Source organism: Barbus barbus (assembly GCF_936440315.1).
Source record: "Barbus barbus genome assembly, chromosome: 11".
Lineage (NCBI taxonomy): Eukaryota > Metazoa > Chordata > Actinopteri > Cypriniformes > Cyprinidae > Barbus > Barbus barbus.
Genome location: NC_136739.1, coordinates 20,974,451 through 20,988,632, shown reverse-complemented (window position 1 = coordinate 20,988,632; position 14,182 = coordinate 20,974,451). Strand labels below are relative to the sequence as shown.

At 37.3% G+C, this 14,182-nt stretch overlaps 1 protein-coding gene across 1 annotated transcript in view; it reads right to left on the bottom strand.

Annotated features, from left to right (window-relative positions):
- The window catches only part of LOC306877369 (inactive phospholipase C-like protein 1), a 74,027-nt gene extending 65,836 nt beyond the window's left edge, over positions 1-8,191 (bottom strand). Inside the window, exon 1 of the mRNA XM_079429099.1 lies at positions 7,505-8,191. Coding sequence (XP_079285225.1) covers positions 7,505-7,678 — 174 coding nt within the window. The 5' untranslated portion in view covers positions 7,679-8,191. The remainder of the gene's footprint in view (positions 1-7,504) is intronic.
- Between the last annotated feature and the right edge of the window lie 5,991 nt (positions 8,192-14,182).

Sequence of the window (14,182 nt, the reverse complement as noted above, 5' to 3'; positions counted from 1 at the left end):
CTGGAAAATTTCATGTTCACAATCACCCTAGAGTGCTCAAAATTGTGAATATGAATGGGAATATATTTCAGATATATTTTAATCATAAGAATTTCTAGGGGTGCCAATAATTATGTCCAACATGCATTTGAGAAAAAAAAAACATTTATTTCATAATGATATTTCCCCCCATTTTAAATTATTATCCGATGACATGTTAGATTTGTGATTTTTTTTTATTAAAGATCAAAAGGATTAACAATGCAGATTAATTTTCACAGCCTTGTTTGCAAGTATGAAACAAAACTTAACCCAAAATTAGTGGCCTTAACCCAACATAAAACTAAGGTAGTGGATGTTTAATTTAATGGTCGAGATCCAAAGGCCCTCAATGCAAGGGTTATGCTCAAAACAACATCGCCACAGATTCATTCAGAATATTTAAAATAAAGCTAAAAAAAATATATATTGTATAAACTTGTGTAGTTAGATAAAAACAAGGAAAACACACCGTTTTGTGGGGGGGGGGGGGGGGGGGGGGGTCCATCACAATAGTGTGCATTTTGATTCATAATCCAGAAAATCTTTCTCAGCCCAAGTACATAAACTTTTGAGTTTTTGTGAATTTCTGTTCACTTTGAAATGTTATGTGATACAAAATTAGCTTCAAACACTTTTTTGACAAAATAAAAACAGGGTGTTAGTATATTTGACTGATAGTTTCATATTTTCAGAATTTCCATACATTGCAATAATATCATGTAGTGAAATACTGATATCACATCATTATCAAGGTCAAATGGGCTGATCAGGAATTTTTTTTCTATGCCGTGTAATACATTGTAAGTTCATTACTGTACACACCATGTTTGCATATTTTTGCATAAGTCCACAGCATGCCAAGGATCCTGTCAATAAGATTTAAATTGTATTTAACCTGGAATATTATTTTTCAAATGCTCTAATGTCTGCCTCTAGTTGTCCACTTTTGTTTCCTCTCATTTCCCCTCTCACCGCTACCCACAGAAGCAATTAGAAATGTAATCCTGTTATAGAAACTGCGTTTAGGAATCACCTCTCTCATAGCATGCCTCCTTCACACTACCTAAACACACAACTGTCAAAGGACCAAAAGCTGTTTTTATCTGCGGAAGGAGGAATGAAAATAAGAATTTACAGTAGGAAATTAGTGCATGTGCATGGAGAATCTCTCTGTCTGTTCTTATTCACAGGACAGCTCTTTTGATGGAGTGCAGATGGTTGAAACTCGGCGGAACCCTTAAGTGTTTCTTGTAATTCTTCCAAAGTGAAATATCACATTCCCACAGACATTCACGAGAGGCACACGCCAAGCCGTGCTTAAAAGAGGGGAACAGGAACATGAGTGCATGTTGGGTAGACCTCAGCTGAGAGTTGTGACCACACCCCAGACTACAAAACCGCTTTCTGCATGTCAGTGAACACTAAGGTGGATTGTGTCAGGACCATCGGTTGCCATGGTAGCCCAACTGTGCGCCAGTGATTTCCATGGTGAGCTGGAGTGAAATCATCGCAATTCAGAATCCAAGATCGCAATCTTGCTGGCCTGCCCTTTATTTTCTTGGACTCCTAACTTAACTGGCTGAAAGACTGTACAACGCCTGCTCTAGACACAGCAATCAGTTTAAATCGGTAAATGAAGCAACAGCATCAACTTCATACACTGTCTTGTTAAAATAACACATATATATTTCGGTAATTAAGTCAAAAATAAAAGGATTTTACTGTAAGCATTTATAACAGCATGCCATTGCACGGCACAAATGTTCAGAAAATAAACAGTTTCAAAAGTACAGTCACTGTAAAAATTACAAAATGTTAACACGAAATAGGTATAGCAGAATTGTGATATTATTGTATGCAATTTCCCCATTCAAAACCATATAAAGCCTATAAAACCTGCCACTTTTGCATACAATATACATGCAGGAGACAATATAATATAAATAATATAAATTAATATTTGTATTAAATAATGACATATTATATTATTCAAAAGTGACAGAAGAAAGATTTGCATTTCAAATAAATGCTGTTCTTTCAAGATTTCTGGAAAAAATGTGAATAAGCAGCAATAAGCAATAACAATAAGAAAAACCAAATCACTATATTAGAATGATTTCTGAAGGTTCATGTAACACTGAAGACTGGTGTAATGGCAGCTGAAAATTTAGCTTTGTCATCATAGGAATAAATTAACACTATATTACAAACAGAAAACAGTTCTTTTGAATTATAATGATTTTTCACAATATTACTGTTATTACTGTATTTAAAATCAAATAAACACAAATATACACCTTTAAACTCTAGCCTTAATAAGAACAGTGGTTATCACTACAGCAAAAGCAACAGTAATTTTTGCTGAATTCTAGTTTGTCAAATTTCTTTCATGCTTCAAAGGCCACAAACACTGAACATTTGATGAGCATGTCATCCAGTATTCTGAGAACATTTGTCTCTAGGGTCTCAGTTTTCCGAGACTCTTGCCTGTACCTTGTGTGCCAGGCCCGGGGAGGGCTGGGAAACCTCTATGACAAACTGCAGACAGGAATAACAGAGTAAATTTCACCCTGACAGGGTGAGAACTTCATCCAAGATGAGCATACACAACAATACAAAGAACCTGAGCAGATACTTATCCTTTTCGAGTCATATCATCCATCATTTGTTTACAATGCATCACCGAAGATGACGTGTTTGTGAGCATGTCTCGGTGTGTTAGCCCCAAACATCTAACACTACTACCCCCCCCCCCACACACACACACACACACAACCAGAGATCACTTCCCTCTGGGCTGTGGGCTACCAAGGGAGCAGTTCTAATTCTGCTCCTTCTCAGTTGAGCGGCCACATGCTGAGCTCCGCCCTGAAATAAAAAGTGCTCTAGTGATGAAGTTTACCAACCAATTCAACACTGTTCCCTCTCATTCAACTTGCTTATATTTTCATGCTATCATATGATCTTTTGTATTGTACTTCCTGTCTATTCCAAAGCACGCATGGCTTTCCCTTGTCACTGCTGTTCTGAGTCACACTCTGACATCTGTAGTACTTCTGCCTTTCCTCCATCCCCTAAAGTCCCTTTTTTGAATACTGTTGTCACAGCAATGGGCACATACACTACAGTGCCAATATCAGATGTACTTCTCATGTAGATGATCACAAGTAAAAGCGTGCAAGAACAACATCAGCTGTGGGTTGGGTGTTACTAAACAGGAAGCTATACACAGACAGTTCCTTCGGTTATCACACTCCTTTACCTCAGAAATTCTCTCACTCACACTTTCTGTATCTCTCCTGGTTTCTTTGCATTCCAGCTGTCGCCACACCAACGGGTGATGATAACCGTAAAATGCTATTTGAAGGCTGACAGAATAACCAAAGGGGCAGCTTAACAGTTTAGGTTTAGGTTTAATGTTTGAACCTTATAAAAGTCTTTCAGTCAGCTTTTGTCAATTTGTCTAAAAAGAAAGTTTGGCATTAGCTTGCCCTTTCTTCACAAGTTTTGACTCTCACGGAGTGGCCAAACGAGGCAAAATTGCTGTCCAGTTTTCCCCTGGCACTGAAAAGCAAGAAAATTTTAAGAAAAACAATGTTAATGAGGCAAGCGTCTTCAAGATGCAGTCACCTGAGGTACTGCTAGGAAACAGAGCCAAATTTTATGAAATATGCACAGGAAAAGGGCTATGAAAATGTCCAAATTTGCATCCTCTGATAAAAGAATATGTATACTTCCCCACTGACACACAGACAGTCATAAAACACCTTTAGTGGTCACTGTACCCATCTAGTTTCCCCAAGCAGATTTGGATCATAAACCAACTTCATACAGACACGCACTAGGCCTCTGATCAAAAGTGAGGCCCCAGAGGTTTCGATGAGCGCTTGTGTCAGATAGGAAGGATAACGCAATCAGAGGATTGTGGCACCAGTAGCTGAGTGACACTAGAGGACAGAGGTCCCAGTCTGCCTTCAGGACACCGATAAACACCCTGTACACAGGCCCACTTAACCACAAAGTCAGTCACACAGTGTCATAGCAGCTACATTGTTATTGCTTTTGACCAGCAGCCAGTGACGCATTCTAAACAATCACTGTCCAGAACAGAGTGCAACGCTGCAGAACAAAGTTTACTGTGATCAAAAAGATCAAAAAGCATGTCATATTACCAAACTGGTAAAAAACAAAAAATAATGGATCCTAGGAAAGGACCTGGGGATTTCTTCAGAGCAAGTGTTTAATATCATAATAGAATTTGGATTTTGGTTCAGTTTTGCTATGATAAATATAACATTCAGCAATACATCCAAAAAAGTCTGAATTTACTCACCCTGAAATTTGAAAGCTTCAGTCATCTCCTCGTTCATTTTAATTACATTGAAAAGAATGACTAGTACATTCTTCAAAACCTCTCCTTTTGTGTTCTAGAAGAAAGTCATACAGGTTTAGAACAACATGAGGGGACGTGATGAGAGTTTTAATTTTTTAACGAACAAATTTTTAATGAGCAAGATTAGATATTGTTTTTGTTTGCATGAGAACACTGAGGGGAGAGGGACAGCTAAAGAGATGAGTGGGAAAGGAAGTAAAATGTGGGACAGAGACTGGCAGAGAATGGCAAAGTAGAAAGAAAAGGAAGGGTATCTTGGATTACAGCAAATATGGTGAAATGTGAGGTAGAGATTGTGTGGAACATTGTAATGGATATACTATAGTAGCTGTAGTCAGACAGCACTGATTAAATAGAAAGTGCTCATGAGGCTGAAAAAACAAGCAAGGTGTTCCCCAGGGCTCTGTGCACGGGCTTCCCCAAGTTTGTTTTTCTGCTCAACCTAAAGCTCACTGTCAAAGCTCACTAAATTTGAGTGGTTTCCTATTTCCTCATTTAAATCATAACAAAACACAGCGCACATATAAACTACTTGAGTAACTGTACTTTACTATATCTAAGATATATTTCTACGAATTGTTTAAATTACAGAATCTGAATATTTGTAAAAAAAAAAAAAAAGAAAATCTATGGAATTTACATCTTCAGAGTACAAATAACAATTCACAGGTCTTCATAACTTAAATCTTTTTTTTTTTTCTATTTTACTAAAATAATCTAATCCAATGAATAACAGGGTACTTTTCAAAATATAATTGCACATTAAACTTACATAAAACTAAATCTACACTCCAGACGTTCTGGAAAATCTTTGATTTCTAGAGCTAACAAAAATATTTTGGTTTTAAATAATTAAGTACAAATAAATTAAACATTTTGTCTTCACTTATGTATTCTGAGTTATGTTTTTGACTGAATACTCTGACCTATACGGAGTAAAATTGACACATTACACATAGCCCTAATTAACAACCTTTCCACTGTCCATATACAATGAAATGTACATAGGCCTATAATTTCTTTTATTCAACCATGAGAGCACAAGTACCTTCCAAACAAGCAAGTCGACAAGTGTTAGCAGTTCAAGAACACATGTATAGCAAATTAATCTGGGAAACTTTAGGTCATTCCCTCATCAAGGACAGCCAGAACACAAATCAATTATTTTTACTATTATCTCAGTCAAGATGATACAGTCACAGGCGGACAGGTTAGGTAATTGCCTGCTCAGGGATGCTGCAGGTTCAACTCCATTTGCTTATTACGCTGATGTGCTGTGCTCTTGTGCATGCACTACTGCGCAGAGGGAGTTCTGTAGATATCAGGCAAGCAACAAGTTCTTAAATCTGTATTAAATAAGAATAAGCTACAAGTTCTGCATCCATTTAAAAACAATGATGGCTCTGAACATTGTCTTGGAGGGCTGCGCACTTTGGCTGAGGACAGGAAACATTACTCACATTCTGGATGTCAAACAAATAGAACCAAGAACCCAGGCTGGGATGAGTCACATGAACACTGCCTCCTCTCTCCGCTCTATCGACAGTGCCTGTCACTGACATCATCAGCTTCTTTGCCATCTGTCAATTACCCTATGCCACTTCCTGCTCACTGAACTAAGACAGCCTATTCAAGCACTGAAAGTACTGAACTTGGTAATGGGCAGCACCCAAATACAGATTACAGTCTTGCGAGGAGTAACAGCACCAACTTCTCTGGGGGCCCCTATGGTCGCAAATGCAAAATCTAATGTCTAAACAAGAAGAAATTGAACTGTAAATAAGAGAACATAACAAAAGACTCAAAGGTTTCAATTACGGCCATGCAAACACAATGAGCACAATTAACATTTTACATCACATTGCAACAACAGCCACTAGCAAGTGCTGTGCTTAGAAACTCTACATGAGTGGTGTCTAATAGCTATACACCCCTCGTAGTTGCTGGCTTTCATTCAATTAAGAAAGGTCTATAAGAAAAACTATGACAACTTTTGGCAAGATCACAATTCCACTAAAGGCAAAAACTTTTCTCCTATGATTAAATTATTACTGTCGGCGCCGATAGCCTTGTTGGCAGCATGCCGACATACAGCGCCATTGCGCTACGGGCGTCCCGTGTTCGAATCCCAACTCGAGGACCTTTCCCGACCCCCCACCCACCCTTCACTTCCTGTTAATTCTAATCTGTCCTGTCACAATAAAGGCAAACAATGCCAAAAAATGCATCTTTAAAAATATCTACTTTTAGGTGATTTCACAGGTGAGCATGTATGAATCCAGCAAATAATCTCAAGGATTCAAGGCACAACAGAAAGATCTGTAATGCAGACCAGTGTGCTCAGAGTTGTGCTTATTTATGTATATGATGTACTGAACATAATTTCAATTCATAAGGAATGTGAATAACAGAATCCTGAAGTGATGGTTACATCAGTTCCAAACCATGCAGGCTACGGAAGCTCTAAACCTTAAATGGGACACAGGTCTGAAAACAATGCAAAAAGCAAATAATAAAATGTGAATAATCATAATTCACAGTACTTCTAAAAAGAGATGAGAAAATGTTGATAGGCTATCAAATTCTGTATTGTTTTTGTGAATTTTTGCTTTGTGTTTACCAGAATCTGGCCAGATGTCCATATGGACAGCTACCCTCAATCTCTAAAGATAATATTAAAATGTTTCAATGTTTGATTTTAAGAAAAAATTTATAGTAAAAAAAGTATATTTGTTCATTTTTACTATAGACAGAGTAGCGAGTCCTGAAGCAAAACCAGTGGACACCCTGATGCATCCTGTAATCTAGGCTGGTAACTAAAAAGGTTGTAGGTAAAACGTTACAAGGATCCATAAAGTACCACAACTGTGTCCTTGATCACGTTACAAACCCTCAGGCATGTCCGTGAGAACTGAATGTGTCATAACCTGTGTGAACTGCAAAGACACAGGCTGTTGTTTACTTGGTGAGCGCTCTATCGCACTCTATTCCACGATCTGAATGAGTTATACTTTAGTTTGAAAAGACAAGACCGAGTACGATTTACACTACTAAACTCTTATCAACTCACAGGTGCGTTTCTGCTTTTACCTTAATGATGCTACTCCTCCTCGGCGCCGCTTTCACCGACTCTAGGAGAGCCGCCTCATCGCGCTCCACCAGCGGCACGCTGAGTCCACTCCGCCGGCCTGATCGAATCGCTCGCGGTGGGATGAAGTCTGGAGCTCCATCCCCGCACACCCTGTCCTCGTAAGACTCCGACATCTCCAGAATTAGTTGGTTAGGAAATCAGTATTATTTTACTCTGTATTTGGACCCAAGAACATCCACATCCAACTCTTGATAAGGGTCTGTGGGTAGCTCCGGTAGTCCAATTTAACTTAATTGCGCAGGCAGTACGGCAGATTGAGAATAATCTCGTTCCTTGAGAACCATCCTAAAGCAACTTTTGCCAGTCACACAGCTTGAAGAACATATGATATGTATAAAAACTGGCTCATGAATCATTCTCTTGCGCAAGAGGACACTTGCATCACCGCGCAACAAGTTAAAAAGCACCGCCGGTTTCTAACTTATCTCACTGATCCAGTGCGCGTCAAACAATCTGTATCTAACACGTGCAAAAATGCACATTTGCTGACAGATATGCAGGAGAACGGAAGGGATTGCGGGTCACCAAATTATATCAAGCATCAAAACAACCCCAAATGTATCGCCGGGGTACTGGTTTGGATGTTGTTCGCCACATCTCACTGTGTTGTTTGGTTAGTCAAGAATGAGGAACGCCACTGACACTGGCACAACCTCTTAGGTCCGCTAAACCCGCCCCTCGCGTCCGATTGACGGGTGTCGTGACCAATCAGACATTCCCAATTTTCATAAACTCTAATCGCTCATTTTTCAAAGAGGAGGAGCCAGTACGTATGCGCTTCAGGAATGTTTCTCATTTGAGTTTACCAGATGTTTGGGAGAAAAGAAGGTTGGGGTATCACTTTTCAGAAGTAGCTATTTTAGGGATGAAATATTGACGACTTGGTGTTGTGTATCAAAGCTTGCTATATTTGTAGGCAGCGTTCGAAATGTGATTATCTTCACTTGACAGTCATTGAATTAACTCATGCTCTGTTTTATGGCATTTTATTTAAAAGCGCAACATTGTCCGGTTCAATTCAAAATAGAGCAAGACATGTTTAAGTTCAACAAACCACCTGAGTTTTTTATGAGACAAACAAGAATATTTTTTTCCCAAAAATTGGAAATGTAGCCTACAACAAACAATGCATCAATGGTTATTATATTTAACTTAATCCATAAAAACATCAATTACTTTAAATAAAATAAACGTTTACTTATATAAAATAAAATATTAAAAACTTTTTAAGTCATGTTTTATTTCAACATTTCTCAATTTCATTATCTTGTAGTAAAATAACTCAAACTGAAATAAAATGAATAAAAATTATATAGAGACATATATTTAAAAAACTAAAGTGAAAAGTGACGTGATATATGGCCAAGTATAGTGACCCATACTCAGAATTCGTGCTCTGCATTTAACCCATCCAAAGTGCACACACACACCGTGAACACATACCCAGAGCAGTGGGCAGCCATTTATGCTGCAGCGCCCGGGGAGCAGTTGGGGGTTTGGTGCCTTGTTCAAGGGCACCTCAGTCGTGGTATTGAGGGTGGAGAGAGCGCTGGACATTCACTTCCTTCACCTACAATTCCTGCCGGCCTGAGACTCGAACCCGCAACCTTTGGATTACGAGTCCGACTCTCTAACCATTAGGCCACGACTTCCCCAACTAATAAAAATGACAGACAACAAGATTACTAGAAATCTGACTACAATTAAAATGAAAACTATTCAAAACATTACACATCTGAGCAGATACATGAATAACAAACAAAAATTAATAGCCATAAACAAAAATAGCTTAGCTTATGTATAAAGAATATTTCCAGCATAAATTTGGTAATGATAATGATCATTATCCAAGAAAATCAAGTATATCCTCCCTGAGTCTGTAAAGTTTAAAGTGAGATTTTATTATTTGTCAGTGACAGTACATGACAAAATAAGTGTCTTTCAAAGGCCTTCATTGCAGCTATAGCAGGTTTTGCTATGAATATTCTCCACTATGTTGTCTATTTGTTGAAGGCAGACAGCAGGACCACACTTACATGAGGCCTTTAACACTTCAATGATGAATGCAACCGTAAATGATATCTGGGCCGTCCTCTGTGTGCCTGATATGTGTGTAGAACACATGATACATGTATGAGAATATGGTTCATAAAACTCACACAGAAATGCAGAGTAAAAAACACTTGGAAAACCTTGCGATGAGCCAACTGATGAGGGCTTGCTCGAGATCCAAGTCCTCTGTGAAAAGTAGACAGAACCCGAGGGTCATAAGCATAGGGCTAAAAACTCTAACACCTTTCTGCAGATTTTCCCCTTGAGTCAGGTTGTCATGGTTAAACTAAACCCTCTCTATGAGAAGAGTGTCATTAAAAAGAGCTCTAATATGCACTTTAAGACTGATTAGTGTTTTAGCATCATACTTTACTTTGCCGCACCTTAAATGTTTAGCACACTGGGTAACAAACTTTGGTCAAGAAATACAGGAGTGTAAAAATGGGGCTTGGTTTAGTCAGCCCATTCAGCCAAAAGTAGACAGTTGGTGTAAGATGTTTAATGTGTGTGTGTCTGAGTTAACAGGTTTATGAAGCAAAGAGGTTTGAAAACTAAATCTTCTCATAGCAAAGCAAGTTTACACCCAACTCCACAACATTTTCCACATTCTATGTATGTTACCTCTTAGAAAATGTGGTAGTGTCCACTAATATTAATTATTGAACAATATGTGAAGTATTTCTGTTAAAAAATATATATATAAAATAAGTTTAATGTTCTCTCACTATCAGCAACAATGATAAGTGTCTGTTTTTCTGTCATTTGTTGACATTTTAGAACGAGGTTAACACTTAACACAGCAAAATTATATGATTAAGGTTAGATTTGGGTCCACTATAATAACGAAAATGTATCTTGAAATATCCCAAAACATACAGCAATATTCACGGAAGTGTGATCATAAATAGTTTTTCACTAAGAACTAGCCCTTATGTGTATAACGCCCTCAAGTGTATAACGTGAATTACTACAACGATTGAAGAACCTTAACATTAATACACAGTTTACTTTGAAAATATGGCACATCTTTTGTGTATTAGGATCCCTGGTAGCCTTGTAAACTTCGTTGAAATATTTCAGTGTTATACGTGAATTGTGGGTAATACACTCCGTCCAAAACAAGAGCTTGTTATTGCTGGAGAGTGTGAGAGGTGACAGATGTGTGTCAGGGTCGTGTTGCTCTTATCTCTGTGTCCTTCCCTCCTCAGCTCTGCTTCTTTGCTTCCCTGTTCGGTGTAAAACGAGATAACAGCAGGTGCAGGTGCAGCATATCTCAAGTCCTTATTGCTTCGATTGTATTTCAAAACAAAGTCAAAATCGAAATATTCCCTATGTGTTTATGAGCGGTTTTGAATTCAAGTTGTCTATACAATACACAAAAAGCTTTTGAAAGGTTCAAGAGGGACGATGCTGCAAACCTTAAATGAACAAAAATCTGCATTATATTTTAGCTGTCACAAATTCAGTCATAACAGTCATGTTTAACTTATAAATGTTCTCTATGGTGGACAAATTTAGCTTAGGCCTGACGCTTTTTTTAAACAGATGTTTCTAGTGCTACAGTCTTCATTTAAATGGGTTTCAAGACACTTTATATTCCAACCCTGCTTTACATTGTCAAAGAGAAATAATACAATTATTCATATGAATGATGGTTTGGGAAGGAAAAATGACTATTACATCACATTCTTTAATAAAGAAATTAAATATTACAAATGTATTTTTTTATAATTATAGAATAAAAATGAAATAAAATGGTAAGTTATGAAAACAGGGCATATGCTAAAACTGATAAAGAAAACTGATTTTTTTTAGCTGTACTATTCAGACCTAATAGTCATGTTTATAACCTACAGACAGACAAAATGTTGAAATTTGAAAAAAAAATAATTAATAATTATAATTCTTAAAAAAAAAATCCAACAGCAAATCATAGTATCTGGATATATAATATTCTGGATTTTTTTGCACAGTATATTTTGATACATTTTATAATATAAATATTCAGATATTCATCAATATTCAGTTTAATTCTTTATCAAAGTCAGCGAGCCACTCTCTGGTAAACATTTGTCATGAATGGAAAAAGATCCACAATAAATTATTTTACACAATTAAATGAGTGAAAATTCTAACAGACATGATTGTTATTTTTTCTATTGAATCTACATAATGATTTGAAATTCAATTGGAATTTTAATTTATAATGCTAAACATTTTTTAATTCACTATTCAATACAGGATTGTTACATATGCTGAACGCTAGATGGCGCTGTGTCACAAGTATTGGAGAAGAGACGTCTAGCAATAAATTCTGAAACTGAATTCGCTCATTCATGCAAGTATAGGTCTCTGCAGCAAAGCAATGGGAGTTACCAGATCGGGGCGTTTTTAGACCATGTGTCCTGATTGGCTGACGTCATAGTGATGGTAGGTTTAGGGGTGGGGTTAGGTAAAGGGAATCATTTTGTTTGTATGATTGAGAAACTCCCAGCAGTTTGAAAACACCCACAAATTCAGAAACGCCCTCTTTTACTCTGCAGAGACCTCAATCTCCATTCATGACGCAGTTTAATGGCCTTTAAGTGTCCTTAAGAAGTCCAGTTTCAATTTGAATTTTCTGAATGATAATTCAGAGCTAAGCAATCTTAACATTTACTTTAATTATTTCTTGTCAGATTGTTTCTCAATAGAATTATTAGGATGGTTGTCATGTCTGAAAAAAATAATTTTACTCCTGTCTCATTTCTAATTGGTTACGACTTGCATCTTGTCACAACACTGCTCAGTCTCCCCTATGTTATGTAGTTCAATGTCTTTTAATTTCCTCATAAAATGGAACAAGATACCATTCAATCACTAAATCAAATACAAAGAAATGCCAGTTTAAAATTAATGTCGAAATCAATCCATAGTCTCCAAACTGCTTGTCCTACTCCTTCTGTGGGGGTCTTCTCGCTTTCCATTGTTTCGCTCTAACATTGAAAATTATTGTAAAAAATTACATTTGATTCTCACCAGAAATGATCTCACTGGAGCTCAGGAATAGATGACTAGGTTGGGTAGAGTCAGGATTATGTGTCAGAGCAACTGATGTAGGCCAGTTTAACCTCACAGGAACAGAGGTGGGATTATAATGTGGAGTGATGTGTCTGTATTTTGGGATGAAAATGTGGAGACATGAGAAATGAATAGTGTGATTTTTAGAAATATTAGTTTGAAAATAAATAATTAGTGTTTTACATTTGCATACAGTTTTGTGTCAGTTTAACTACTGTATGTTTGTTTCCTTCCTACGCTGTCTGTTTAAAGGCATGGGTTTCCTTCCCAGTGTCCTCTGGGTGTGGTCTCAGAATGACAGTGGTTTCCGGTCTAGGACCCAGACTTGGTTTTCAGTGTTATTTCGAGGCACTGACTAAGAGGCACACGAGCACACAGATATGTGACATACTATCGAGATTGAAACTGATGTTTCTGAGTCTGGCATGATGTATACAACTAGACAAGCTTTTAAGTTAGCTTGAGAAAGCTAGTAGATAGATAGATAGATAGATAGATAGATAGATAGATAGATAGATAGATAGATAGATAGATAGATAGATAGATAGATAGATAGATAGATATAGATAGATAGATAGATAGATAGATAGATAGATAGATAGATAGATAGATAGATAGATAGATAGATAGATAGACATTCTTTAATTTCTATGAAAGGTTATCAAGTATTATCCATATTATTCCAACTTTGGATTTGGCTCTTATAATATGAATGCATCAGATGTTTGTTGTCTTACAGGGCAACCAAGGCCACATAATCTAAAAAGAATGACAGGAAAAAGGAATACATTTTGAAAACTATGGAAACTAATCCCTAATCATAACTATTGTGTTCTGAACGCTAAGAGCCAAAACAATAAAGTGACACACAAAGCCACTAAAATGAGCTGCTTTCAAAAATATGCCACTTTGTGGCTGGTTAATGAGACTGTTGTTCAGCATGGTGCTCACAGCCAGCAGGTGGGCATTGTTTTCAGCTGTAAGTTTGACAGGTGGTACAGTAGCAAGCTACTTTGGTAGTTTCATGGTTTTTTTGTTTGTTTTGTTCCGCTTTAGCCTGGATGAAGTCTGACTCACACACAACTGTGTAAAAATAGAGCCACATAATACACACAATGAATGATTTGAGTTGTGTCTCTTAGCTTTCCTCTGCTCCCCCCATTTTGAGGCCTCCTTCCTTCCTTCTCTCTAATTTGTTGTTTTATTACCAAAATGCTCTTATTTTCTTAGAGAAAAGATAGCCTACTATCTTTGTTTTTCATCAACAGTAGCGCATGTCTGTTTGCACTTTAGCTGTGTGCTACTTCTAAAATGCTCAAACAAGATCCAGATGCCCTGTAAACGCCTCCCTCAACATTAGGCCAATATTACAGCTGCCTACTTACAGTAAGCCCACATGTGATACAACATGTCACTCCCACAAGTCTTCAAATAGGTAACTGAAATTATGAAAGTCATAATCATATAATAACTCTTCAAAGAAACACATCTGATCACTGGCTGTG